The sequence below is a fragment of the Malus sylvestris genome, chromosome 8, assembly GCF_916048215.2.
Source record: "Malus sylvestris chromosome 8, drMalSylv7.2, whole genome shotgun sequence".
Classification (NCBI taxonomy): Eukaryota; Viridiplantae; Streptophyta; class Magnoliopsida; order Rosales; family Rosaceae; genus Malus; species Malus sylvestris.
Genome location: NC_062267.1, coordinates 7358743 through 7385461, shown reverse-complemented (window position 1 = coordinate 7385461; position 26719 = coordinate 7358743). Strand labels below are relative to the sequence as shown.

At 39.1% G+C, this 26719-nt stretch overlaps 2 protein-coding genes and 2 long non-coding RNA genes across 4 annotated transcripts; 3 read left to right on the top strand and 1 right to left on the bottom strand.

Moving 5' to 3' along the window:
- Positions 1–2: 2 nt before the first annotated feature.
- Positions 3–2517, bottom strand: LOC126633048 (uncharacterized). Its single transcript, XR_007626936.1, has 3 exons — positions 2097–2517; positions 1050–1176; positions 3–332 (listed from the first exon to the last, which is right to left on the bottom strand). It is a non-coding gene; the product is annotated as an uncharacterized LOC126633048 (long non-coding RNA).
- Positions 2518–11668: 9151 nt separating this feature from the next.
- On the top strand, positions 11669–21646 carry LOC126633034 (low-temperature-induced cysteine proteinase-like). Its single transcript, XM_050303581.1, has 5 exons — positions 11669–12248; positions 19964–20199; positions 20291–20431; positions 20685–21137; positions 21254–21646. Exons 1-5 carry the CDS (start codon positions 11753–11755, stop codon positions 21344–21346), a joined length of 1419 nt encoding a protein of 472 aa, XP_050159538.1. The 5' UTR covers positions 11669–11752; the 3' UTR covers positions 21347–21646.
- Positions 13386–19017, top strand: LOC126633050 (uncharacterized). Its single transcript, XR_007626938.1, has 2 exons — positions 13386–13569; positions 18851–19017. It is a non-coding gene; the product is annotated as an uncharacterized LOC126633050 (long non-coding RNA).
- A 1128-nt stretch (positions 21647–22774) lies between the features above and the next one.
- LOC126631307 (uncharacterized) lies at positions 22775–24577 on the top strand. Its single transcript, XM_050301480.1, has 4 exons — positions 22775–22829; positions 22942–23846; positions 23938–24114; positions 24259–24577. The coding sequence occupies exons 1-4, from the start codon at positions 22775–22777 to the stop codon at positions 24574–24576; spliced, it is 1455 nt and encodes a 484-aa protein (XP_050157437.1). The 3' UTR covers position 24577.
- Positions 24578–26719: the final 2142 nt, after the last annotated feature.

Sequence of the window (26719 nt, the reverse complement as noted above, 5' to 3'; positions counted from 1 at the left end):
TGTGTTGTAAGCGTTGTCTGTAAATATGTAAAAACTATTTATACAGAACATGTACAAAGTATTTATATAAAATATATAGTAGTTGTTGACAACTCTACATACATATAAAGAGTTGTTCAAAATCTAACAGCTCCTATTTTACTGATATACAAATTGATGTTAGCACGAAACTTATAAGAAGAAAATGGTGGGAGGGAAAGAGGGAGAGTGAACTTTACAGGTGCGCAAGCCCATTGTATACTTGGTGTGGCTTGTTGGAGTCGTGTAGACAGCTGCAATACTTCAGCAAATAAACTGATAATGCTTGTGCTCTGTTCTTTTGCAAGCTGATCCTACAAACAAAAGCACAAACAAAACTTGAAAAACGATGCCAATCAATGAAAGCTAAACACCCCCATCCTGAATCTTTTATAAAGCAAAACACCATGGAAATTTTCAATAATAAATGTTTTTTTTCATACCAAAAACGAAACATTTGAAGTAAATGTTTTACTTTGAAATTTCAACATTGGCTTAGTTCAGACAATATCATCTTACTTTGAAATTTCTCCCACGGAATGTGACTACAGTGTTTGTAGATGACCGTTGTAGAGTAGACATTAGGTGGACAACTCTTTGACTATGTCAGTAGACACATTACAAAAGCTTACTTTCCATGACCTTTGCATGTAACTTACAAATTCCCAACTACATTTGTCATTTATGCGTCCTCAGCTTTCATTGCATAACCACGTTTACGATTGAAACATTAACCAAATCCAAAAAAACAAAAATGTGACACACTCTCTCTCTATGGCTTTCTTACTACACAAAAAATTAAGTTATCCCCCACATGAAAAAATAACACCAAAAAACAGAACAAAGGCACTATATTTGTACCAGCCAAGGCCAGCAAAAAAATTCAATCCAAAAAGTAGCCAAGCACGCTTCCACCGATATGCATCATGAAACACATTTTAAGCTATCTGGATAGACTATCCAACAATATTCTCCGATACACTGTTGCAAATATGCCTCTATAAAAAACACAAAACGTTGAATTCCATCACCTTGTTGTTATTGACCTCTTTCTCGGTCGGAATTGTCGGAGCTTCGGAATCCAATCCGTCAGCCGGAACTGTGGCGGAAGAGACAGTAGATCAGGGCCATGTCGCCTTCAAGCGCCTGCGGCTAGAGCTGAAGAGGGGAGTCAGAATTATAATATATCATACTGACAACAGCATTATTTTGAATTCAGTTTTGCAGAATTATTTTGAATTCAAGAAATAATGTTCGTATAACATGTCAATAAGCTAAACAGAATTCTCCTTGTGAGAGGAACCCAAATAATGTTCTAGTTATACAATTTGTTGGCCTAATTCGACAGAATTCCATGATCTTAGAAGATGGAAATTATATAGTAACAAACACCAAAGTCCAGATTTCCAAAGTTTTAGGAGGGTGTATTCAATTGGGATTTTGAGGGATTTTAAGTCTTTTAATGAATTTAGGGGTATTCAATCATGATTTTAAGTGATTCTCTGAAATTCAAGATGTATTCAATTAGAATGATAGTTTATTAAAATCCTTAGAAATCCGGGCGAATTTAATTAAGATTTTAAAGAAGTTTATAATATTCTAGGTGTATTCAATTAGAAATTGATTTTAAAGAATTTGAGAAAGTTGAAGAATTAGAGGGAATTGGAAAGATTTCGCAGTGTATTTTAAGCATCCACAAATCTCACCTCTCCCCGTGAGATTTCAAGGGAATTTCAAGGGAATTGAATCAAAATTTTATATGGAATATTACAAATGAATTAATCTCCAAAAAAATTCATGGATCCATAAATCATTTAAAGTCTCTCAAATTCTCAATTGAATACATCCCTAACCTTTTAAGTGAACTAAGTGTCCATGGCTTACAAATCCACAAAACATTGAAAATTACGCAGGAAAAATCTACCGAAAATAACGTAAAACACAAAAGCATCCAGAATATCACAACCCAGAAGTTAAAATTACCAGATAATCAGTATCAAAAACCCATAACCCAAACTTAAAAGCAAAAAAAATTAATAAATAATTATAAATAAAAAATAAAAAAAAACCAATGGTACCTGCTCTGTTACACGTCGTAAAATCAGAATCTTCATGGCCATGAGCAGAGGCTTCTTGGAATCGGAACCGTCCTACTGCTTCAATACAGTGATCTCGCCGAGCTGGGGACTGAAATTCGAAAAGAAAATTTTAGGTCCCTGCAGGTCGTAATCGGCGAGAGAGTTTGGGTGGTGGGACGTGAGGAAATTGGGTGAGTTGCCGTCTACAAGAAGAAGAGAGAGAGTTTGTGTGATGGGAGAAAATTGGGTGGTGGGAGGAGGAGAGAGTGTTTGGCTGGTGGCAGGTGAGGAAATTGGGTAGGTTCGGTGAGAAGAAGAGGGCTTTGTGAGTTGAGTGAGGAAATTGGATGGGTTCGGTGAGGAAGAAGAAGATTGGGCTTTTGTGGGTTCGATGAGAGAATTTATTGGGGTTGGAGAAGAAAACACTTAAAAATACAACACACTTATTAAAACTTAAAAAAAATTATTTGTGAATACCATTCGTCATTCTCTTTGTCCTTGTTTTTTTTCCAGCGAATGAATTTGTATAAAGATAATTATTATTTAAAGTGAATAATCAGGACAATTTCTTTACCAGTGCTTTTGCTTTATTCTTGTTTTCTTAAAACGGGTGGAGATACTCTAAGGGCACGTTTGTTTGACAGGATTCGCTGGGACTGGACTGGACTAGACTATAGTCCAGTGTTTGGTGGGCACCGGGACTAGCTTTTATGAGCTTAGGTGGGATTCGCTAGGACTAAGGGGGGGCTTAGCCGTTCTTCACGAGGGATCCCAATTTCGGGCGGACTCGTAAGCCAGAGAAACCGCGTCTTCCCACATCTCACATCCCACATCGTCCTCATCTCTGCGTCTGCCCTCGTCGTCGTCCTTGCCGTGCTCCGACATCGTCCTCACGCTCATCGTCGTCCTTGCATCTGGTCGCTGTCATCTGCCTCAAGTTGGTAAGCTTCGAATCTTGGATTTTTTTCGTCGATTTGTGTGGATTTGTTTGTGATATTAACTGAGGTTTATTTGATTTTGTTGTTTTGGGTTTGAGAAATTCATAATATACAAGTGGATTTGCAATTGAACAAATTAGGGTTTTGATATTTAGGTGAAATTGAGATTAGAATTTGGGGTTTTCATAAGATGAAATTGAGATTAGTCTCAGGTGTGTGCTCTCTGTGTGTGTGTTTGTGTGTACCGTGTGTAATTTGTCTGTGTGTTTGTGTGTGTGTGTGTGTGTAATCTGTGTGTAACCTGTGTAATATATGTGTGTGTGTGAGTTGTGTGTGTAAAATGGGAGTGTAATCTATCCGTGTGTGTGTGTGTAACCTGTGTTATTTGCAGTGTGTGTGTGTGTGAGTTGTGTGTGTAACCTGTGTGTGAGTTGTGTGTGTAAAATGTGTGTGTAATATGTCCGTGTGTGTGTGTGTAATCTGTGTTTGTGTGTATGTGTGTGAGTTGTGTGTGTAACCTGTGTGTGTAAAATATGTGTGTGTGAGTTGTGTGTGTAAAATGTGTGTGTGAGTGTGAGTGTGAGTGTAAGTGTGCAGTGTGTGTGTGTGTGTTTGTGTGTGAGTGTGAGTGTAAGTGTGTGTGTGCGTGTGTGTATGTATGCAGTGTGTGAGTATGTATGCAGTGTGTGTGTGTGTGTGTGTGTGTGTGTGTGAGGGTAAGAGTGTGTTGCACTCTGTCCCCGTGTGTGTGTGTGTGTGACTGTGTGCAGTGTGTGAGTGTGAGTGTGTGTGCAGTGTGTGTGTGTATGCAGTGTGTGCGTGTGTGTATGTATGCAGTATGTGTGCAGTGTGTGTGTATGTGTGAGTGTGAGTGTGAGTGAGTGTGAGTGTGAGTGTGTGTGCAGTGTGTGTGTGTGTGTATGTATGCAGTATGTGTGCAGTGTGTGTGTATGTGTGCAGTGTGCGTGTATGTGTGACTGTGTTTGTGGGTGAGTGTGAGTGTAAATGTGAGTGTGAGTGTGTGTGAGTGTGAGTGTGTGTGCAGTGTGTGTGTGTATGCAGTGTGTGTGTGTGTGTGTATGTATGCAGTATGTGTGCAGTGTGTGTGTATGTGTGAGTGTGAGTAAGTGTGAGTGTGAGTGTGTGTATGCAGTGTGTGTGTGTTAGTGTGTTGCATTCTGTCCCCGTGTGTGTGTGTGTGACTGTGTTTGTGGGTGAGTGTGAGTGTGTGTGAGTGTGAGTGTGTGTGCAGTGTGTGTGTGTATGCAGTGTGTGTGTGTGTGTATGTATGCAGTATGTGTGCAGTGTGTGTGTATGTGTGAGTGTGAGTAAGTGTGAGTGTGAGTGTGTGTGCAGTGTGTGTGTATGCAGTGTGTGTGTGTGTTAGTGTGTTGCATTCTGTCCCCGTGTGTGTGTGTGTGACTGTGTTTGTGGGTGAGTGTGAGTGTGTGTGAGTGTGAGTGTGTGTGCAGTGTGTGTGTATGCAGTGTGTGTGTGTGTGTATGTATGTATGCAGTATGTGTGCAATGTGTGTGTATGTGTGAGTGTGAGTGTGAGTATGTATGTGTATTTTGCACATTTGTCCATGTGTGTGTGTGTGTATGTACTTGGTTTATAATCATGATATTACAATGTGAATGTTTTGTATTGTGTGGGGTTGATGCTGAATTGCAATTTTTTGTGGTTGTTGGTTGCAGAGAATAGGAGCATAAACAGAAGGCTAAGGCTAAGGCTAAGGCTAAGGCTACTGCATTAAAGGTGTCCTTTAGTTCAAGGTACTGCAGATCATACTGACATAGCTAATGAACTTGAAGCAATGGGTCTCTCTCCTATGGATCAAATTGATGCATTGTCTCTTATTTTGGATAAACCAAAAAATGTGGGAGTGTTCAGGGCAATCAAACCGGAACTCAAGAAAGTGTTCGTCCAAAGGCTTTTAAGCGACAACGCAAGCGGATGAAGATTTTGGCTAATGTTAACATGGATGTATTTTATTAACGTTAACATGGATGTATTTTATTAATCATACAATCTTATGTTATGACTTATAACTTAGCTTTGCACTAGTATTTTGGCCTATGTTAACTAGCCATTTTGTAAATTATGGAGATCTATTTTGGCTAATGTTAACTAGGATTTTCTAAATTATGGAGATCTTATGTACTTGTATTTGTTGAAGTTGCATGTATTGGCCACTATTATTTTTCTTATGTTGGGTGATAGAGTTTAAATCAAGCTACATTTGCAAATTAAACCCAATTCTATTAGCAGGTAATAGAAACAAAACAATTGTCAATTTTTTTTAAGATTCATAATATACATGGCAAAAATATGCTCCAATTAACCCATATCATGAGATTTGTAGCATTACTCTATTACACAATGGTAAAAATTTGTAGTCCTAGTCTAAGCAAACACAAATCTGGTGAACAGTACTGTTTTTCTTATCCTGCTTCTTAGTCCGAGACTGCACCAAACGCTTCACTAAGTTAGTCAAGCTTAGTCCAGTCTAAGCCAGTCCAGCTTAGTCCCGGCTGTTAGTCCAGTCCGAGACAGTCCAGCGCAACAAACGCACCCTAAGAGACCAACCGCATCTTGTTTCCAAGGACAAATGGCCACAAATGGCCCAAAACAAGAAGAAAAGGGCCTAAACCCTCCTATGCAAGATGGCAAGGTAAAACATATTGAGGCCTATGCCCATACAGGAACGTGACATTTATCCCCTTAATTTGGTTATCAAGCAATGTATGATGTGTCTTAGTGGAAATTGGAATATTGATAGTTGGAGGTGGTCCAGAGATGCAGAGAAGGACCGATGGGAGGCAATTCGAAGATAAAGATGCACATGACACCCCAATCTGCCCATCAATATCGTATGCATCATGTTGTTAAACATTTCTTCTTAAATCTTCTTATGCTTCTAATCTCTATCTCTATGCATATACAAGCATTCTCAAGAATTACTACTTCTTTTCCTAGATATTATGTTTTTTTTGTCAACAGTTAAGGGCCTGTTTGGTATCCTATTTGAAATTTTTTATCATTTCTCAAAATATTGTTTAAGAACATTTCTTGAAAACAGTTTTTTTGAAGACTCAAAAACTTGATTGGTTTCTAATTTAAAATTTTTAAATCTTGCGACTTAAACTATATCAAAGAGATCTAAAAAGAGGAGGTCGCAAGAGAAGTAGAAAGAGAAGAGAGGAGGAAAGAAAGTAAGATATGATTTAAGGAAAAAGAAAGAACAGAGAGAATCAGACGAGATAAAGAGGAAGATGAATGAGAAAAAGAACCTAAAGAATAAAAAAAACGAATTGGAGGAGAGACGAAAAAGATTAAAAAAAAGGATAGAGAAAGAAGAAAAAGAGAGATTTGGAGTGAGAGTGGAGGAGGAAGAGAAAAGAAAGAGTGAGTTTAAGTTTAAAAACTCTAAAAACTCACTTTTTATGTTTTTAGATAATAGACTATATTTTTGAGTTAGTCTTGAGTTCAGTTTTTGAAAATAGTCCTACCAAACAAGTTTTTAAGGCCTAAAACTTGAAAATTGTTTTTGAGTTTAAAAAGTTGGATTCAAGTACACTACCAAACAGGCCCTAAGAGATTCGAATTTGACACTTTTTTTACATTGAAAAAGGAAAAATATCACTTGACCAATTGACCTATACCTAGTTGATTTTGGTCCACCACATAACACTTAATTATGTTTTTATTGTTTTTTTAAAGGAAGGGTTGATGGCTTCGCCGCTATGGCAGTCCACCTTTCTAGAGGTTGGGAAGACTCACAGAGGCATTTCAGCTTCCTCCTGGCCACCATCGTCTGATTTACCAATGTCAATAATCGAAACCAGGAAAAGCCATGTGAAATATGAACTTGAAGATATGTTTTTGTTGATCGTTCAATATGTTATTTTGCCTGCAAATATAGCAAATAGAGTAGGGAAGTCGACATCTAAAATTTTCTTATATATCATATTTTATTTTATAAAATAGATGATTGGTATTAGTTCTACAAAATGGGCAAGTAGGTAGAGTAGAGGTGGAAGCTGCCCGCCCACTCACAGTTGATCGGAAAAATGCATCAGAAATCTTCAAATTGCACTTTTTGCAAGGAAATCACAGCTTCCATGCACCCTAAAGAGTAATCAGCAGCACAGCAGTAAAGAGCAGGAAGATGGGAGTTTGCCAAAAAAACGAAAAAAAAAAGAGAGCAGGAAGATGGGATATCATATCAGATCATATGGGCGACTAGATTGATGACTGCATGTTTCTGCGTTCTAGTGGAAGAGACAAGTTGCATTCAGCAAACGGTGCTCACCGTCCCACTTTATCGGATCTGTGATAACTTACCATGGGCTTGCGGGCCCACTACCCATCTCATTTCCTCTCCTGAAGAACGAGATCTATATACATAAAACAGATTTATCGCTATCATAATATATCGATTCATGATTAATATCATGTATATATTTTTAACATAAGGTTACAATATAGCCAGGGGCGAACTCATGAATAGGCAAGGGCGTCAGCTCACCTTCTGAATCTAATGAATCTCCATGGATGACTTAGGTGTTGTCCCTTCAAAGGTTGGAGTTGCCCTTCATACATTACCATTAACTGCTTGGTATAATGCCTTGAATAGGGGTTGTCCTTATTATTATTATTTTTTAAATATTACATAACCAAAACGGCGTTATTTTGAGCTAAGTTATTTTATTAAAAAAAATTATATGCATGCTGTAGCAAAACCCCTAACTCAATTCCAATTCTTTAATCTAAATCCAACCAAACTCAATCCCTAACGCCCAAACTCCTACCACCCCATATTGACTTTGGTTCTATTAGTTGGTATAACTTCAGTGCAGAGAGTTTTTTCGCTATGAATATTGTAAAAAGTATGTTGTGTTACCGAATGGGAGATCTATAGTTGATTGATAGCATGATTGTTTATATTGAGAGCATGTTTTTTCTTTCATTGATAATGAAGCTATGATGCGGCGTTTTCAAAATATGAAAATACGTCGTGGACAATTGTAACTTATATTGTTATTTCTTCTATAAATTATAAATGATAAAGTTATGGTTTAATTTTTAAAGTTCTTATATTTTTAAGGAATATTTATGAACTTTTACATGATCCTCCAAATATATTTTTTTTCTAAATTCACAAGTATATTTTTCTTTATAAATATAAAAATTTGGAGTGTAAAATGAAAAATTTTAAATGCCAATAATAATTTACTTTTTAAATTGAGAATTGTAATAGAGATTATCGTGGGGTTTGTTTTGTTAGGCTTATAGCTTTTAAAATGTGGAATCAACGTTGCATCTTTTGGACCCCCCCTGCCCACCAATATGTCTGGAATCTTTATTTGACCCTACTGTTTCCTAATTTCTCACGTCTCTCATTATTATACATTAGATTCGAAAAAAGTTTAGTTTTCACACTAATATCAATTAACTAGGTGTGATTATTATCTTTAAACTTGAACTTTATTCAATGAAAATAACCAAAAACAAGTTGAAAAATAATTTACGTGAAATTACTCTACCGACTAAAAAGTGTCATCTTACTCAAAAGTTAAATTGATGGACACGCAGAAGGGGCAAATTTAAAACTTTGTATACATATGAAATTATAAGGGCATGTTTACTTATTATAAATGAGATAAAGTGAGAAACTTAAGAACAGGGAGATTAAGGAAAGAAAATCAGATCAACTAGTATTCTAGTTGATTGATTGATTTATTTTAAAAAAGGGAACTAGCTAGTGCTTCGTCACGGTAGTCCATCTTTTTGGGAAGACTCGCAGTGACATTTCAGCATTCCTTAGCCACCATCGTGCATTCACCGTCAGTAGGAATCGAACCCAGGACATGCCTGTGGAATACGGGCTTGGAATTCGTCCTCAACCGCTGGGCCACCCTGTGTTGGTTCTTCTGTTTATTTGTTCCTGATATTTAAGTATTTGATTACGAATTTTAAGTAAAAGTTAACACTTTTTTATATTCTTAATTTTTTTTAGAACAACAATAATATGAATTTAAATGTTAATATGAAAATTAAAATTAAATTATAAAATAACAAAAAATTCATAACGAGTTTCACTTTAAAATAATCTTCTTGGCGTTCTCGGAAGCTGAATTAGAAGAACTTAGATTCTTCATTTCTAAGGGAAAAAATATGTGGATTCATGTTTGTTGCCTCAGCCTCTATCATACAGTGCTCACCTAAAACCACTTTCGTGTCGTGTGTGGGTCTTTTGATTGGAATAGGGAATTTTGGGTCCACCTGCATAAAATATCTACTAAATTTTCACGATGATTCATGACCCCACGGAAGCAGCAATTAACCTTTTTGTAGTTTCTCAATTATTATTCTTGGGCCTATATAATTCAATTTCCTAATGGAGGACGTATGACCGTAATTAAGAGCTTGAAGACGGGCGAATTCATTTTTGGTATAAAATATGAATCTCACAACAAAAAGCTACGGCCCCATTCGTTGTATGTGTGACAAATAGATATTCCAAACCAATCTGCGTAATCTTATAAATTATAAGTTTTTGTATATTTTTTTTGGAATTGACATGTTAAAGAGATTTTTTATAATACAGGTAACATCTGAAGAGAAGGAAATCAAATTCAAGATCATAAGTGCAGGTGATCTACTTAAAATAAACGCTCTTATCATCACCGTGATGTTTGAGTTAAAATTTAATGTCAAGTAAAAAGATATTTACCGATGCCACGTAGCGATGAAAATTCATTGGTAAGTTTTTCATACAAGATTCTTTGAATATGGATAAGATATTCTTAATCAACTAAGCTCCACGTCATCATAACACATATGATAGGAATTGGCTAAGATTTGGCTGGTTCTATTTAGGCCTTTCCTTTTAAATAGTTTAAAATATGGTCACATAACGAATGTATAATCCCAACTTATTTAGTTGGTAATTAACTATATACTTCATTTAAGTTGGAATTGGTGCTAAATAGCGCAAATTAAATCTTAAATTAAATCTTAATCCAGTCAATTAAACGTCCCTAAAGGGTTGTATGTTGGAATTGGTGCTAAATAACGCAAATTAAATCTTAATTCAGTCAATTAAACGATCCTAAAGGGTTGCAAGAAAACATGAAAGAAATTTATTTGCCTCCATCTTTTAATTCGTTGAATATTTGGGTCTTGTCCCGTGATGAACGAAATTGAAAGAATTATATTTACATGGATTTGAAAAATAAAAATTTACAATTGAGGTGACAGTGAGTGTGGAAAATGAAGGGGGAGGAAAGAATTGAATTGGCACAAGCAACATGAAAAGTCTCTCCAGATAGTGGGACGAATGGAGCACTCTTTCCGACACTCTACCAACTCATACAAAAATACAACGCTATTCTCCAAACCAAACTCTGACTACGTGCCCAACCCACCACCATACAGTAAATTCTCTGTTTTTTGTTATGTTGTGAAAACATAAAAACCGATGACAAATTAAGATTTATTCACTTTTTTTCGGATTTGGAAAGATTATAAGGAATTCTACATTACATATAATTATAAAGAAAACTAATGAAAATGATTTGAAAATTTTAAGTTTTAATGATAAAAATAAAATAAAGGGTAAATTAAATAGTACCAGGATTGACTTTTTAATATCAAAATATGATTTTTCGTTAAAATAAATAATACCAAAAATTTTTCGTTAAAGTACTCGTAATTATAATCAAATAGATTCACCAGTTCAAAACCCTTAACTTGAGTTAAAAGGAGAACAAAGAATTTTAACGGTGGTCATATTTATGATTTTAAATCTCATCCTAACGGGTCCCACACTGTCTTGTCGGACCGTGATTGGCAGCGGGCTTGGACTTGGGCTTCTCCTCCAGCCTATCATATCTCATCCTGATGGTCCCACACTCCTTGTTGTATTCCTATCATCCACTTTCTTATTTTCTCAATAATAAATGACTCTTTTTTCTCTTTTTTTTTTTCGTATTCTCTTAATTTCTTAAAAATAAAAAAATAGAAGAAAAGAAAGTGAAAGCAAATAGCCATTTTCTTAATGGGAAGCTTTTTGTATATTGTTTTGATGAAGTTGAATTTGTCTTAAGCCTCTACACGATAAATTATCATCTCGTTACAAAAAATTTAGTTTCAACAAAATAAAGAATTTAACTTAGATTGGTAACAAAAATCAACACAATGATTAAACAACTTTTACTATATAACGTTGTGGCGTTGATGGGAGTGTGACAATAGAATCGTCTCCGGTGTATCTAGAGTCTATGAATAAGAAGATTCAGAGCGTTAAATAGAGATATGAATTGTTAGTTTATGTGACGTAAGTCAGTAAAATAGGCTATGATGGCCACCAATTTTAAAGTGAATGATCTAAATCTTCTGATTTTTAGACTCTAAACACAAAGATCCGAAGATGATCTTAATTCGTGACAATAAGGATGTGCAATTCAGCTTTTGCCAATTGTATACCAATAAAGTTACAACATTCTATATTTTCTATTCTATTAAAAATAAATCTCATCCAATTATTCTGAAAATTAATATAATTTTAATAAATATATCCAGCGACCCCGCATCATACTTTTCCCTTTATAAGCACCCCACCACATCTCCGCCTTTCTCGCACACATTCATTTCCTACTTCTCACAACTCCCACCCTTCTCTCTCTGTTAGTATACAAACACAGCAAAAACATGGGGCCGTACCGATCGTCGCCGGCCGTGGCGGTCCTCCTCCTCACGATCTTCACTGTCTCATCGGCCCTCGACATGTCCATCATCTCCTACGACAACAACCTCGGAGACGGCAAGTCCACGGGCAGCTGGAGGACCGACGATGAGGTGATGTCGATTTACGAGGGGTGGCTGGCGGAGCACGGCAAGGCATACAACGCCTTGGGAGAGAAGGAGCGGCGGTTCCAGATCTTTAAAGACAACCTCAGGTACATCGACGAACAGAACTCCAAGAACCTCAGCTACAAGCTCGGTCTGAACCGGTTCGCCGATCTGTCGAACGATGAGTACCGGAACACTTACCTTGGCACCAAGACCCGCGCTCAGAAGAAACGGCTATCCAACAGGAACACCAAGAGCGACCGGTACGCGCCGCGTGTCGGCGATTCGTTGCCTGACTCCATTGACTGGAGGGAGGAGGGCGCAGTTAACCCAATCAAAGACCAAGGCAGCTGCGGTAATTTTTTATTCTATTTATTTAATTGTTTTTACTTTTTTTGTTAATTAATTACGAAATTATTTTGTTTAATGATTAATCGTTGATGTTTCTCTTGTTGCGTGGTCATAATTCGTTTAGAATTTTGGGTTTGCTTGGTGATATATCAAAGGTGTGTGATTAGGGAGTCGTTGACTTTGATAATCTGGTTGATTATTGCTTAATCAAAGGGGTTTAACCTAAATCAAACATGGAGTATTCACTTAGACAGTTGATTATTCCGAAATCCATAGTTTCAGACATGGATTTTGCAGTTTCCATGTTTCAAGGAATTACCTTATACTTTGAGACCAAATACGTGAACATAATTCCAATTTTTTGTTTGTAAAGATGAAAAAAATTAGAGAAAAATATTTTCCTTCTTTTATGGTAGGAAAAAAATAACAGGTAAAAATATCCGACAGAATAATCTGGGTTGCCTGCGTTAATGAGGGGGAGGATTTTTACAACTTATTACTGTTCTTGTTTCCAAGAGGTCGCACTTGGTGCGATGGGCGATGGCAAGTACCTTCGCCTATGAGCGGTAGGTCTCGGGTTCGAGACTTGGGAGCAGCCTCTCCATAGATGGGGGTAAGGCTAGCCAACATTCACCTCTCAGAACCTGCGTAAAGCGGGAGCCTTGTGTACTACGACCTTTTTTATTACTGTTCTTGTTTCCCCTTGGATTATATTTTTTTGGGTTATGCTAGGGAAACCATTTATTTAAACTAAATTTTGTAAACTATATCGTGTGATTATTGATGATTGGATTATTATTAAAGTATTGTGTTTATTTTTTATCTGTGACGCATCATATGATTTTCAAATTTGGTTTTAAAAATTAGTCTACCTAGCATTTTTCTATGTTTTTTTAATTGTAGGTTCATAGGAATAGGAATAGAGCACGACCCGAGCAAAAAATAAATAAAAATTCAGTTGATTCACTTGATGGGTTTGTTTTGCACATGTCAATAGATATTGGCATACACCAAAGTAATCTGATGAGTCATGTAAATAGAACTTGTCGAGTGATGTTGATGCAACATGTCAATGTATGTCTAGCACGTATTACGTTAAACATTTAGTAAGCACAAAAAATGGCCAGTATCAAACATTCAGAGGGTCCTTGTGTCACGGGATGACTCTTTAAGCCTTCCGCCCGTGCGGCACTTAGACTTGAATACCTCGATGAACAAGCTAAGTAAGCCTTCGAAGCCTCGCTTCCCCGGATCGAATCACCAAGAAAGCTAAGATAGCTTGGAGAATGCTAAAATCACTTAGAAGATGGGAGAAAGGAAGCTTTGTATTGAAAGTTAAGAGAACTTTACAATTGCTTACAATTCTTGGATTCTTGGATGGTTTGGCCAAATGGCCTTACCTCCTATTTATAGGCCTAAGTCACCTCCTCAATGGAGGGTTCTAGAATCCCCTACTTACATCCAAAAATATCTAGCATAGTTCTAGATACAACTTGCCTAATCTAGATTATTCTAGGTGAGGCTTAAATATGTACACTTGTGTGGAATGTTCCGGAATGCCCTAGATTATCTTGAATGCTCCGCCACGTTCTTGATTTCTCCGGGACGTTCCAGAAGCTTCCATGAAGACATGGCTTCATGGGCTTAGATATATGATGTCTTGGGCATTTTCTTTGTTTTTAACATGCGGCCCGTGACATCCTCCCCCACTTAAGCCGTCGACGTCCTCGTCGACTCTTGCCTCTCGAATGTCTGAATCAAGTCCTTATATTGCCATAAGGACGTCTCCTTCTCCCAGGTTGCTTCGGAGTATGGTAGCCCCTTCCATTTGACAAAGTACTCCACATGCTTTGGTTGTCTTGGTCGCACCACGACACGCTTGGCTTCAATGCTCTCCACTTCTTTGTCAAATGCCTCCGTCATCAAAGGGGGTGCTCGATGAGACTCACCTCGACTTGGTTCCTCATCGTCCGCATGATAAGGCTTCAAGTTGCTCACATGGAACACCGGGTGAAACTTGAGGCGGGGTGGGAGTTCCACAACATACGCGGCTTTGCCAACCTTATTGATGATAGGGAATGGTCCCTCATATTTCCGCAACAAGCTCTTGTGCAAGCCACGAGTACTCTTGTGCTGAGACGCATTGAGCTTCACAAAGACTTGGTCGCCAGTTTGGAACTCCACATTCCTTCGCTTGCGATCTGCCCATTTCTTCATCTTCTTTGAAGCCTTCTCCAAATGAGCTCGAGCAAGTTCGTGGGCTAATTGCCACTCCTTAGCAGTTTTGAAAGCGGCTGGACTATTCCCCGTGTAGCCAGTCACGACCGTGTTCGGGGTCAAGGGTTGTTGCCCTATAGCCAACTCGAACGGACTTTTCCCTGTCGACTCCGAACGTTGCAAGTTATAAGAGAATTGGGCAACATCAAGTAACTTAGCCCAATCTCGTTGATTGGCACTAACATAGTGCCGCAAATAAGTCTCCAACAATGCATTAACCCGCTCCGTTTGTCCATCGGTTTGCGGATGAAAAGCTGTGGAGAATTCTAACTTTGAGCCAAGTAGCTTGAAGAGCTCCTTCCAGAATCTACCCGTGAAGCGAGCATCTCGATCACTGACTATGCTCCTCGGAACTCCCCAATACTTCACCACGTGCTTTAGAAACAAGCGTGCAGCTACTTCGGCTGTGCACTCCACAGGTGCGGGTATGAAGGTGCCATACTTGGTGAATCTATCGACCACGACGAAGATAGATCCACATCCATCAGACTTGGGCAAATGTGTGATGAAATCCATAGTTAAACACTCCCATGGTCTTGATGGGGTGGGAAGTGGTTCCAACAGTCCTCCCGGTTGCCTTTGTTCCACTTTGTCTTGTTGGCACACAAGGCAAGTCCTCACGTATGAATCTACATCATCTCGCATTTGTGGCCAATAATAAGCATCGCTCACCAAAGCCAACGTGCGGTGAGTGCCAGGATGTCCTGCCCACATTGAGTCATGGCACTCCTTAAGGATTTCTTTCCTTAAGCTTCCCCACTTTGGGACATAGATCCGCTTGCCTTTGGTGTATAGCAAGCCGTCCTTAAGCCAAAACCTTCTTGTCTTCCCTTCCTTGACAAACTCCACAATGTTCTTGGCTTGGACGTCATGTGATAAACCTTCTCGGACACGGCCCAAGAGATGGCTTTGCGGCTTGAGTACCGTAGCCATTAACTCTACTCGTCTACTTAGAGCATCGGCCACCACATTCTCCTTTCCTTGCTTGTACTCTAGCTTGTAATCAAACTCCGCTAAGAACTCTTGCCACCTTGCTTGCTTAGGTGTGAGCTTTTGTTGGGTTTGAAAGTAGCTAGTGGCAACGTTGTCCGTCTTGATGATGAATGGGGTACCAAGCAAGTAATGCCTCCAAACTCTAAGGCAATGGACGATGGCGGTCATCTCCTTTTCATGGGTCGTGTACCTCTTCTCGGCATTGTTTAGCTTGCGACTTTCATAGGCTATCGGATGTCCCTCTTGCATCAACACTCCTCCTATGGCAAAGTCGGAAGCATCAGTGTGCAACTCGAATGGCTTACTAAGGTCGGGCAACCTTAGTACAGGCTCCTCCATTAGGGCCTTCTTCAACCTCTCAAAGGCCTCTTGACACCGGTCCGTCCATTCCCATGCCTTGTTTTTCTTAAGAAGGTCTGTTAAGGGTGCCGCTATAGCTGAATACCCTTTTATGAATCTCCGATAGTAGTTGGCTAGCCCCAGAAAGGATCGTAGTGTTGGTACCTTGGTCGGCGGTTCCCACTCTTGAATGGCCTTGATCTTGCCCTTTTCCATCATAAGTTTCCCTTCCTCTATCTTGTGGCCAAGAAATTCTACTTCTTTTGTAGCAAAGGAGCATTTCTCCTTCTTGACATAGAGTTCATGCTCCCGAAGGGTCTTGAACACTATGCGCAAGTGCTTGACGTGCTCCTCCAATGTCTTGCTATAGACAACGATATCATCAATGTAAACCACGACAAACTTGTCAAGATAAGGATGGAATACCTTATTCATCAATGTGCAGAATGTTGCGGGGGCATTGGTCAGACCAAATGGCATGACTTTATACTCGAACGATCCATATCTGGTCACCATCGCCGTCTTCGATTCGTCTCCAGGGGCTATCCTCACTTGGTAGTATCCCGATCGAAGATCTAACTTTGTGAAGTACCTTGCTTCACCAAGTTGATCGAATAAGTCGGCGATCAACGGAAGTGGGTACTTGTTCTTGATGGTAATCTTGTTCAATGCTCTATAGTCGATGCACAACCTTAGGCTACCTTCTTTCTTGCGTTGGAACAAGACGGGTGCACCATATGGGGACTTGGAGGGTTGGATGTAGCCAGCATCAAGTAGCTCGTTGAGTTGCTTCCTTAATTCCTCCAACTCGGGTGGCGACATCCTATAAGGTGATTTGGAGGGAGGCTTAGCACCAGGCTCCAACTCAATCGCATGGTCGACCTCTCTCCTTGGTGGCAACTTCTTTGGCAGTTCCTTAGGCATCACGTCCGCAAACTCCACAAGGACGTCTTCCACTTGTTTCGGCAAAGGCCCGTGCTTCTCCTCCCCTTCATTCAACATTAGGGTTGCAAGAAATGTGGCCTCGCCTTTCTTCCAAGACTTGGCAAATTGAATTGCCGACAAGTGTTGGGTACACTTCTTGGCTTGCCTTTCCAATGGCACCAGGCAAGGTTGTCTTCCGTTGGCCAGGATACAGAAAATATTGTAGAAGGGAATGGGAAAGGCTCGTACCTTGTCCATGAACTCTAACCCAATGACTACGCCATAGTCGTCCATCTTAACTACGGTGAAGTCGATTGTTCCCTTCCATGTGCCAATGTCTACGTGTACATTGCGCGCAACTCCAACAATGGGGGTGGCAGCGGAATTTACCGTCTTCACGCTACCGGGCTCCTTGGTGACTCGGAGGCCAAGCCTTGTGGCTTCCTCCGACGTCATGAAGTTGTGTGTTGCTCCCGTGTCCACCAACACACGCGTCGTCTTGTCACCAGTCTTGATGTCGACGAACAATGATCCTCCCCCAACTTGAGCCTTAGGTTGTGGGAGGGTTGTCTGGATGGCATTCAGTAGACGGATGCATCCCATCGTTGCATCGTTACTCTCCTCGGCCTTGTCCTCCTTGAAAGCCATGGCCTTAAGGGCCTTCTTTTGTGGGCAATCTCGCATCATGTGAGGGCCGTCGCATAGGTAACAGTTGGGTTGCCAAGACTTACCCTTGCCTTTGTCATGCTTATCGGCTTTCTTCTCCTTCGGTTTGCTTGTCTCGGCCTTATCCTTCGGCTTGTGTTCTCCCCCACTTCTCTCATGGTTACCCCTCTTCCCCGTGGATTTGGAATCACCTTGGTGGCTTGATTTAAACTCAATCAAGGATTCGGCGGCGGCAATGGCATCAGACAATGTTTGCACGTGTCTCCTTTGTAGTTCGAGTTTTGCCCAATTTTGCAGTCCACTCATGAAGTACATGAGCTTGTCTTCCTCTAACATGTTGGGCACCTCGAATAACAAGCTCACGAAGGCGTTGACATAGTCTTTGACGCTCCCCGTTTGCTTGAGCCACCTTAGTTTCTCCTTGGCTTCGTACTTGGCATTTTGGGGATAGAAGTGCAACATAAGATCTTTCTTAAATTCATCCCAAGTGGTGAGAGAAAACGTACCTTGCTCAATCTCCATGCTCCGACGACGCCACCACATAAGGGCATTGTCAGCTAAGAACATGGTTGCCGTTGAGATTTTGGACTCGTCATCTTCAAGCTTCAGGTACTTGAAGTATCGCTCCACGTTCCACACGAATGTGTCGAGCTCCTTTGCTTCCCTCTTCCCATTATAGGATTTGGGTTTAAAGGAGTCGATTACCTTGGAGTCCAACGCCTTGATTTCCCTCGACCCTTGCACGAATTGCTTCACGACTGCTTCTTTACAAAACGCCACATCTCCCTTGAGTTCCCTTGTGTCCTTTATCTCTTCTTGAAGCGCCACAAACCTTGCCTCTATGTTGTCAAGGTGAACCTGGACTTCCCTCCGCATCTTGTCTGCCATGGTGTTGAGAGCGCCAAGGAGCTCATCTCGTAGCCCTTCCACCAAGCCACGCAGTTCATCCTTACCATTGTCCACCATGGTTTGGATTTCCTCCTTGTCGACAACGTCCTCATCAAGTCGAGTATCGAACTCGAGTATGGTTCGTTCCACCTTCTCGAGTCGCTCTTCCATGGTCTCCATCGATGCTTGCAAGTCCTTTAACTTTGGCTTGCTCTTGGCAACGTCTTGGACCTCGGCAGTACGCTCCCTTAGGTCGGAGACTCCGGACACCATCTCTCCACTTGCCATATCCTACTTTCCTTCAAGTGATTCACGAGCTTGGCTCTGATACCAGCTGTCACGGGATGACTCTTTAAGCCTTCCGCCCGTGCGGCACTTAGACTTGAATACCTCGATGAACAAGCTAAGTAAGCCTTCGAAGCCTCGCTTCCCCGGATCGAATCACCAAGAAAGCTAAGATAGCTTGGAGAATGCTAAAATCACTTAGAAGATGGGAGAAAGGAAGCTTTGTATTGAAAGTTAAGAGAACTTTACAATTGCTTACAATTCTTGGATTCTTGGATGGTTTGGCCAAATGGCCTTACCTCCTATTTATAGGCCTAAGTCACCTCCTCAATGGAGGGTTCTAGAATCCCCTACTTACATCCAAAAATATCTAGCATAGTTCTAGATACAACTTGCCTAATCTAGATTATTCTAGGTGAGGCTTAAATATGTACACTTGTGTGGAATGTTCCGGAATGCCCTAGATTATCTTGAATGCTCCGCCACGTTCTTGATTTCTCCGGGACGTTCCAGAAGCTTCCATGAAGACATGGCTTCATGGGCTTAGATATATGATGTTTTGGGCATTTTCTTTGTTTTTAACATGCGGCCCGTGACACTTGGAAGACCTTCACATATATGTATTATGGACTCAGGTGGTCCTGAAGCCACCTTGGTCCTTATTTCCATCCGTCCCTGGGAGGACCCTCATAGTTTTAAAGCATCTCTAAAGGAGAGGCTAAAAATCCTACTAGGACTGTTTTGACAAAAAATGGTGCCTTTTTTTTTTTAGTTTCAAAGGAGATGTCAAATCCTACATGAATCAACATTCTCTACTTTGCTGCAACTTTGATTTTTTTTTTGTTTTATTTTAATGTTGGACCCACATATTTCTTTATTTTTCTTCATTTTTTGATTAATTTATTATTAAATTTTGACCCAATAACAAAAAACATTTTAATTTGATATTTTGGTTAGAATAAGAGGCTATACAAAATGTTATATTGCCACATCGACTATAAAAATGAAATTTGATATGGAGGTGGTCTCAATGCCCGACCGCATGATGATTGTTATTTTTTCGAAATATTTCTTAACTCTATTGAAGTAAAAGGGTCCTCTTTTGTCATCTCTTTGTAACTCGATGGTTTTGTGATATATATTCAACTAACATTAGATAATTTCTCGGATTCGACTAGTACCCGGTTGGATCAATGTATCATAATTACCGGAAAGATAATTGTTTGATGCATTTGCTCTAATCTTACAATGTGTCGCTAGCAAGTGATATATAGCTTCACATATTGTCAAGTTACCTTGGAATCCTTTTTCGAGTAGTAACCAAATCAATTTGATTGTATATTACAGGGAGTTGCTGGGCATTCTCAACTATCTCCGCCGTGGAAGGTATCAATAAGCTAGTGACCGGCGACCTTATCTCACTATCTGAGCAGGAGCTGGTAGACTGCGATACAACATACAATGAAGGATGCAATGGAGGTCTCATGGACTACGCCTTCGAGTTCATCATCAAAAATGGCGGAATTGACAGCGAAGAGGACTATCCTTACAAAGGATACGATGCCACATGTGACCCCTACAGGGTCAGTATTTTTTGTCATTTGCTTAGCTGAAATATTTTTAAAGAGGAGCTAAAGTTCTCACTCATTTGGTCATTTGTTTTCTTCTGTGCAGAAAAATGCCAGGGTGGTTTCGATTGACACTTATGAAGATGTTCCTGTAAACAGTGAGGAGGCATTGAAAAAGGCTGTTGCCAATCAGCCAATCGCCGTTGCCATTGAAGGAGGTGGCAGAGACTTCCAGTTGTATTACTCCGTAAGTTTTCTTCATTTTATATCACAAAATCTCTGTGATAAAAGGAGAAATGTTCTCTTGTCGGACTTATGTAGTAAAACAAATACATATGCTGATGAACAATCTGACAAGAGAACGCGTTGAAGAATATTTCATTATTTATTATACCAAATAAAGTAGTCAGCAGCTCAAGTCAGTGTGATATGATTGTTTTGACGGCTTCCGAAGAAAATGCATGAACTAATTTACCACATGGCTTCAAATGCTATTTCAGGGTGTATTTACAGGACGTTGTGGGACGGCATTGGACCATGGTGTGACAGTTGTGGGATACGGCACAGACAAGGGGCTCGATTACTGGATAGTGAGAAACTCATGGGGTGCAAGCTGGGGAGAGAAGGGATACATCAGGATGCAGCGTAATCTGGGCAACACTGCTAATGGAATATGTGGAATTGCCATGGAGCCTTCTTACCCGATAAAGAAAGGCCAGAATCCCCCTAACCCCGGTCCTTCTCCTCCATCTCCGATAAAGCCCCCGTCAGTTTGTGACAACTACTACTCCTGCCCTGAGAGCAACACGTGCTGCTGCATCTACCAGTATGGAAACTATTGCTTTGATTGGGGATGTTGTCCACTTGAAGGTGCCACCTGCTGTGATGACCATTACAGTTGCTGCCCAAGCGAATATCCTGTCTGCGATGTCAATGCCGGAGCTTGTTTGATGGTAAGAACACCCAAAGTCCCCATTTCTGATAACCATGTCGTTTTAATTTTTCATTTTATTTCAGTTGCCGCTCGTTAATTATTTTCTTACATAGTTTTACTTTTTTGTTGAAACAGAGCAAGGGCAATCCCTTGGGAGTGAAGGCATTGAAGCGCACCCCCGCGAAACCCCACTGGGCTGTGGGTGGCGGAAGGAGTAGCAGTGCTTAAGCAAAACACTCAAGCCTTGATGCATTGGTTTAACAAAAGCTAAGAAGGAAGAGAAACATCCAAGCATGATTGATAATCTTCTCCTCCGTTTATCGTTACTGGCGGATTACGCTCTTAATCGTAATTTATATTCCAAGAAAAGGATTATTTCAGATGCTGATTTGTATATAAGCCTGTATTTATTATTTATAGCATTTGATCAGTTGAAAGACAATACATATTGTTGTCAATTTAGCAAATATGCTCTGTAAATTGTCATGAATTTGGCATTGGCTTTTATGAAAAGTGCTTCGTTCCGAATCCTTAATGTATTTGCTTAATATATGGAATATGATATTTCATTTGGCCGGAATGTGCTAATACCTACACAGGTTAAATCCTTGCGATAAACTTTTGTGCTTCACAAACCGGCAATTAATTAAGTAAACAACATATGAAGACTACACAAGGGGAATGTTGCATTAGTGTTACTAGTTGTACAGGACGTCTTCCGTTCAATCTTTCCCCTTAATATTGTATGGTATAAAACAATTAACAAGATTTAAGGCCTTTTTTTTTATAGTCAAAAGTGTTTTTGACCGTGTTTGGTACAAAAACTTAGAAACAACAATATATGCATTGTTAAGACCACAACTTTAATTAAGAAACACGTGGTGGGTGTTATTATAAGAAGCACTTGCATTTTTAATAAAAATATGAAAATGCTTATAACAAAAACACACTTTTGCTAACCGAAACCCTTGTGACTAGTTTTGGTAAAATAAATAAATAAATAAAACCTTAAAATAAATTTTCAAATTCCGTTGCATCCCATTCTGTCCTGCCTATGTACCAAAGGGCACCTAAAAGACTAATATTTTTCCAAGTTAAAAGGTCTGCAATTTGCTTAGTAAAGGGAACAAGATATCTCATTTGGAAAAAAAATGTGCTTAAAAAAATGTTGAAATATTATTTATATTATTTGTTCTTCAGCTTCACAGTCAAATGAATCAATTAAAACTCATACGACCAGTTATTCTGCACTTTGAGGTCCTCTAAAAAAGAATTGATAATATTTAGAAGACAGATCGCTAATCGCTCGATATTACCATTAGTATTCCAACTCTTTAATTAATTGAAAAGAGTTTCATGGAAAAACAGCAAATACACACTTTCCTAGCTAACAAATTTAAAGCAAATTAATTCAGACATCCTCGTTCCTCGGTATACTAAATTGATGCGACTCTTGATTCTCTCCTTTCTAACAAGGGAACAAGGATTGTCTGCCCTCTCTTTTTTCATGTCCTTCTATGTCCTCCTGTCTGTGTGGTTACGATTAAACCAAATCAACATTTTATATTACTATTCATTTTCGTCTTATTATCTTTATAAAAAAATATATATAAAATGTTAACGTAGCTTAACCGTGACCACATAAAATAGGAAGGCATGGAAGGGTATGGAAAAAGGGAGGGCAGACAATCCTTGTCCCTAACAAGGTTCAGTACCTATAAATAGTGTCAAATGCAAGAGCAGGTCCTGCTTATATAGTAATGGACAGATTTAGTAATCTCCCGGATGAAGTTTCTCATCATATTGTTTACTTGATACAAAAGACCTCACTCGTCTTGGGACCGTGTCCAAAAATTGCAGAAGATTTCATTTATCAACTCCAACAATAAGAGTTTATCGTTGTTTTGTTGTGCATGATTCTGTTGATCCGCATCTGTCAAATTTTTTGAGTTCTTTTGATAGATTCTTGATTCAGCGTGGGAATAGTAAGATACACATCTTTTCTCTTAGGTTGTGCCGTGTCTTCTCTGCCAATGCCACAGCACGGGGTTTTGATGAAGAGCTCTATCAAATATTTTCGTGGATTTATAACGTGGTAAGATGTAATGTTGAAGTACTTGAATTTGAGTTGGTCGAAGCAGGTTACATACAAGATTACGAGGGGGCACTGTTAGAATTTCCTTCTTGCGTATTTTCTTGTCGTTCTTTGAGGTCTCTACGTCTGAGTTTAAGGTACGGCATTATTAAATCACCATTATCCTCTCCCTCCTCTAATAATATTGTGTTCTTGAGATTGAACTTTGTTACTTTAGAGGAAGGTTTTTGCAAATGGATCTCATGTTGTTGCAAATGCATTAAGGATATCCGGCTTGAAAGTGTTAAGGGGATAGAAAATATCACCATTGAGAGTTCTTTGGAATCATTTGAGGTTTCTGGTGTGGGCCTCCTCTATCTAAAAGTTTTTGGTGAGGAACTTGAACGTATTAGCATTGACTGGTCACATAATTCCCCTAATGACAGATTATTTGTTATGTCTGCTCCAAATCTTAAGTACTTGAGTTGGATAGGGAATGTGATGAATAACAATCTGAATTTTGGGGAACTCTTGCGTTTAGAGAAAGTTAAGCTCTCTCATCGATTTGGCGTGTATGACTTGGACAGTGCATTCAAGTTCCTTTACAGTATACGCAGGGTTAAATTTCTAATTCTGGACGAAGCGACCATGAAGGTACGTGAAATGAGAATTCTACCATTGTTCTGCTAGTTGGAAAGAATAATCGGTACATAATATGATTTGTATTTTAATTTTATGTTTGCAGGTTCTGTTTAGAGGTCTTGTGCCAGGACCATTGCATGACGTTACATTTCTGCGTATAGAATTTGAAGAACTCATTGAAGATGACATAATCCCGACACTGGTCTCTCTTTTTAAAGCAGTGCCAAACTTAAATACTTTGCATATAAGGAGAAAATTCTTTCGCTACCAAGAAACTCATGTAAGTGAAATTTTTATACGTTTTTTGGCCTTTTAAATACTTGTTTTATGCGCAACTTAGTTTTTACCATGTTTCCTTGTCTGTGTTTTTCGGTTTTGCAATCAATTGGTTTTTACTATATTAATCTTTCTCTTTCCTTTGCAGTCATCTTTGTTTAGTAAGAGTTATTGGGAACTCCAGAACCTTGCTTTTGTTTCTCAACTTAAGCAGGTTACTATGGATCTTACTTACGAGTCGAATGGGATTGAGTTAGCAAAGTATTCATGTGATGATCATCCAAATTTGAAGCGAATCTTGACTGAAAGCACGATTGCTTCCAAAGCTACAGTTGTTCAGGATGACATAAAATGGCTCCATAGTTGTTATCTTTGTGGGCTTAGATGGTTTGAATGCAGCCTTGGCTTTAGATGCAATGTCAACTCTCGCGGTTTACGCATGAACTCTCTCGCAGCATTTGATTGAATTTGGAGATGCTGGTTTTACTTTCTGTCTTTATGTACTTCATAGTTATATTTGTATGAAGTTTACAATTATGTTATTACTGTTGCTGATATGTAGATTCAGTCATGACTTTGGCTGTGGCTTTTGGGAAGTGCTTTCTATTGTAATTTGCTTAATGGATGGAACATGATGTATTTCATTTCTATTGGCCAAAATTTGCTTACATCATGCAAATATTAAGTAGCCAATAGAAATAAAATACATGTCTCAAACTTGGTTTTCCTTTATCCTCTCCTCAATATTGCTTGTGTAAAAATATTAAGTTCAAAACACAGAGAAAGTTAAATAGCGTCTACATTTGGTTAAGTTGTTTCCACCAAAATTCTGAAATTTCGGCGAGGCCAAATAATTGTTCAATAATTCGGTATATGTTGCCTAACGTTGTTTTCAGAAGCAAATTTTATTCTTTTTAGGGCCTTGTGTTCAATGGTTATTGATTTTCCGGAAAAATGGTTTGAGAATCTATAAGCTGAATTTATTTATCCTTTCATGATTTTATGTACTGCAGTCTGCGGACATGCTTTGAATATCAAATCGTCTATTGCTTTTCATCCCCTTTTTCCTTTTTTCTTTTTTTTTTTTGTGAAAAGTTATTTTTGCTTCAGCTGATGCGCATATGATGGGAAAATTGGAAAAATATATACAAGCAACACCAAGTAATTATATTTGAAATACAAACTCGATCAAAACCTTAATTGAGAAAGTAATAATGGGGAAGGCTCTATTTATGTATTGCATTTGATCAGTTGAAAGACATACAGATTCTTGTCAATTACCAATATGCTCTGTAACTCGAGTCATGAATTAGGGGTTGGCTTATTGAAAACTGTATTTTCATTACGTAATCAATAAGATTACACACAAGTATTTATATACAAAATACTAACACTCTTGTATTGACAACTCACCCTAACTAACCAACTATACAAAATACAACTGAAATAACAAAACTTAACAATACTAAGTTTTGTCATTTACAATATTACCCCTAATATCCCCCTCAAACTAAACTTAGGGAATCTTAGTGAAAGTTTGTCTCGAAGAAGAAGAAATCAAGCTTTAGGCAAATATTTGGTGCAAATGTCTGCTATTTGATCTTGAGTGTAGATGAAATGAAGAAAGACTTCCTTGGAAAGAACTTTCTCTCGAATGTAGTGGTAATCAATTTCCACATGTTTGGTCCGGGCATGAAAAATGGGATTCTTTGCAAGAGGTATAGCAGAGATGTTACCACACCAAAGCCTAGGAGGACAAGATAGAATCAATCCAACATCAGTTAATAACTTGCAGATCCAGGTGATCTCAGCAACAGTGTTAGCAAGAGACCTATATTCAGCTTCAGTTGAGGAGCGGGCAATTGTTGGCTGTTTCTTGGCACTCTAACTTATGATAGAATCTCCCAAAAAGATGAAACCCCCCCCCCAAGAGATCGTCTATCTATATGGCAACCTACCCAATCTGCATTCGAGAAAGCATTGATGCAAAAAGGTATTGAAGACTGGAAACCAAATACCAAGGTCAAGAGTACCCCTTAGGTACCTGAGAATCCGTTTAACTACTTTAAAATGTGATTATCTGAGATGTTGTTTTCTCAAAAATTGAAGAGGCACCGTTCTCCGAATCTCGAGAGCCAGATCTCCTACATGATTGCTTGTTTGAAAACCGAAGAGGCATCGCTCTCCAAACTTCGAGAGTCAGATTTCCTTGGATAAAGCTTGTCTGCAATCTTCACACACAACGTCAGCTTTTCAGATACCACATACCATTTTTTCAAAGTGCTCTGACAAAATTAAAACACATGAATCTTGCAGCTCCCACTACATTGCTATGACTGAGAAGGGTAAAGGAACAGCATTACTACTCGCTGTTAGGACAATTCCTATATTTGTCGACCTTCATCCTCCACAGCCAGACAGACTACAAATAATAAAAAAATACTCAACTTTTCTTCACATCCGAGAGAGCACTTTCAACAGATTCTCTTGAAATACTCAGCTTCTTTTTCCCCTAATAATACCTCTGCAAACAAGACACACCAGAGTAAGAGTATCTCATATGATCAGGGTTAAAAGCAAGATATGTCTTTTCCTTTGCCCTTGTTCTT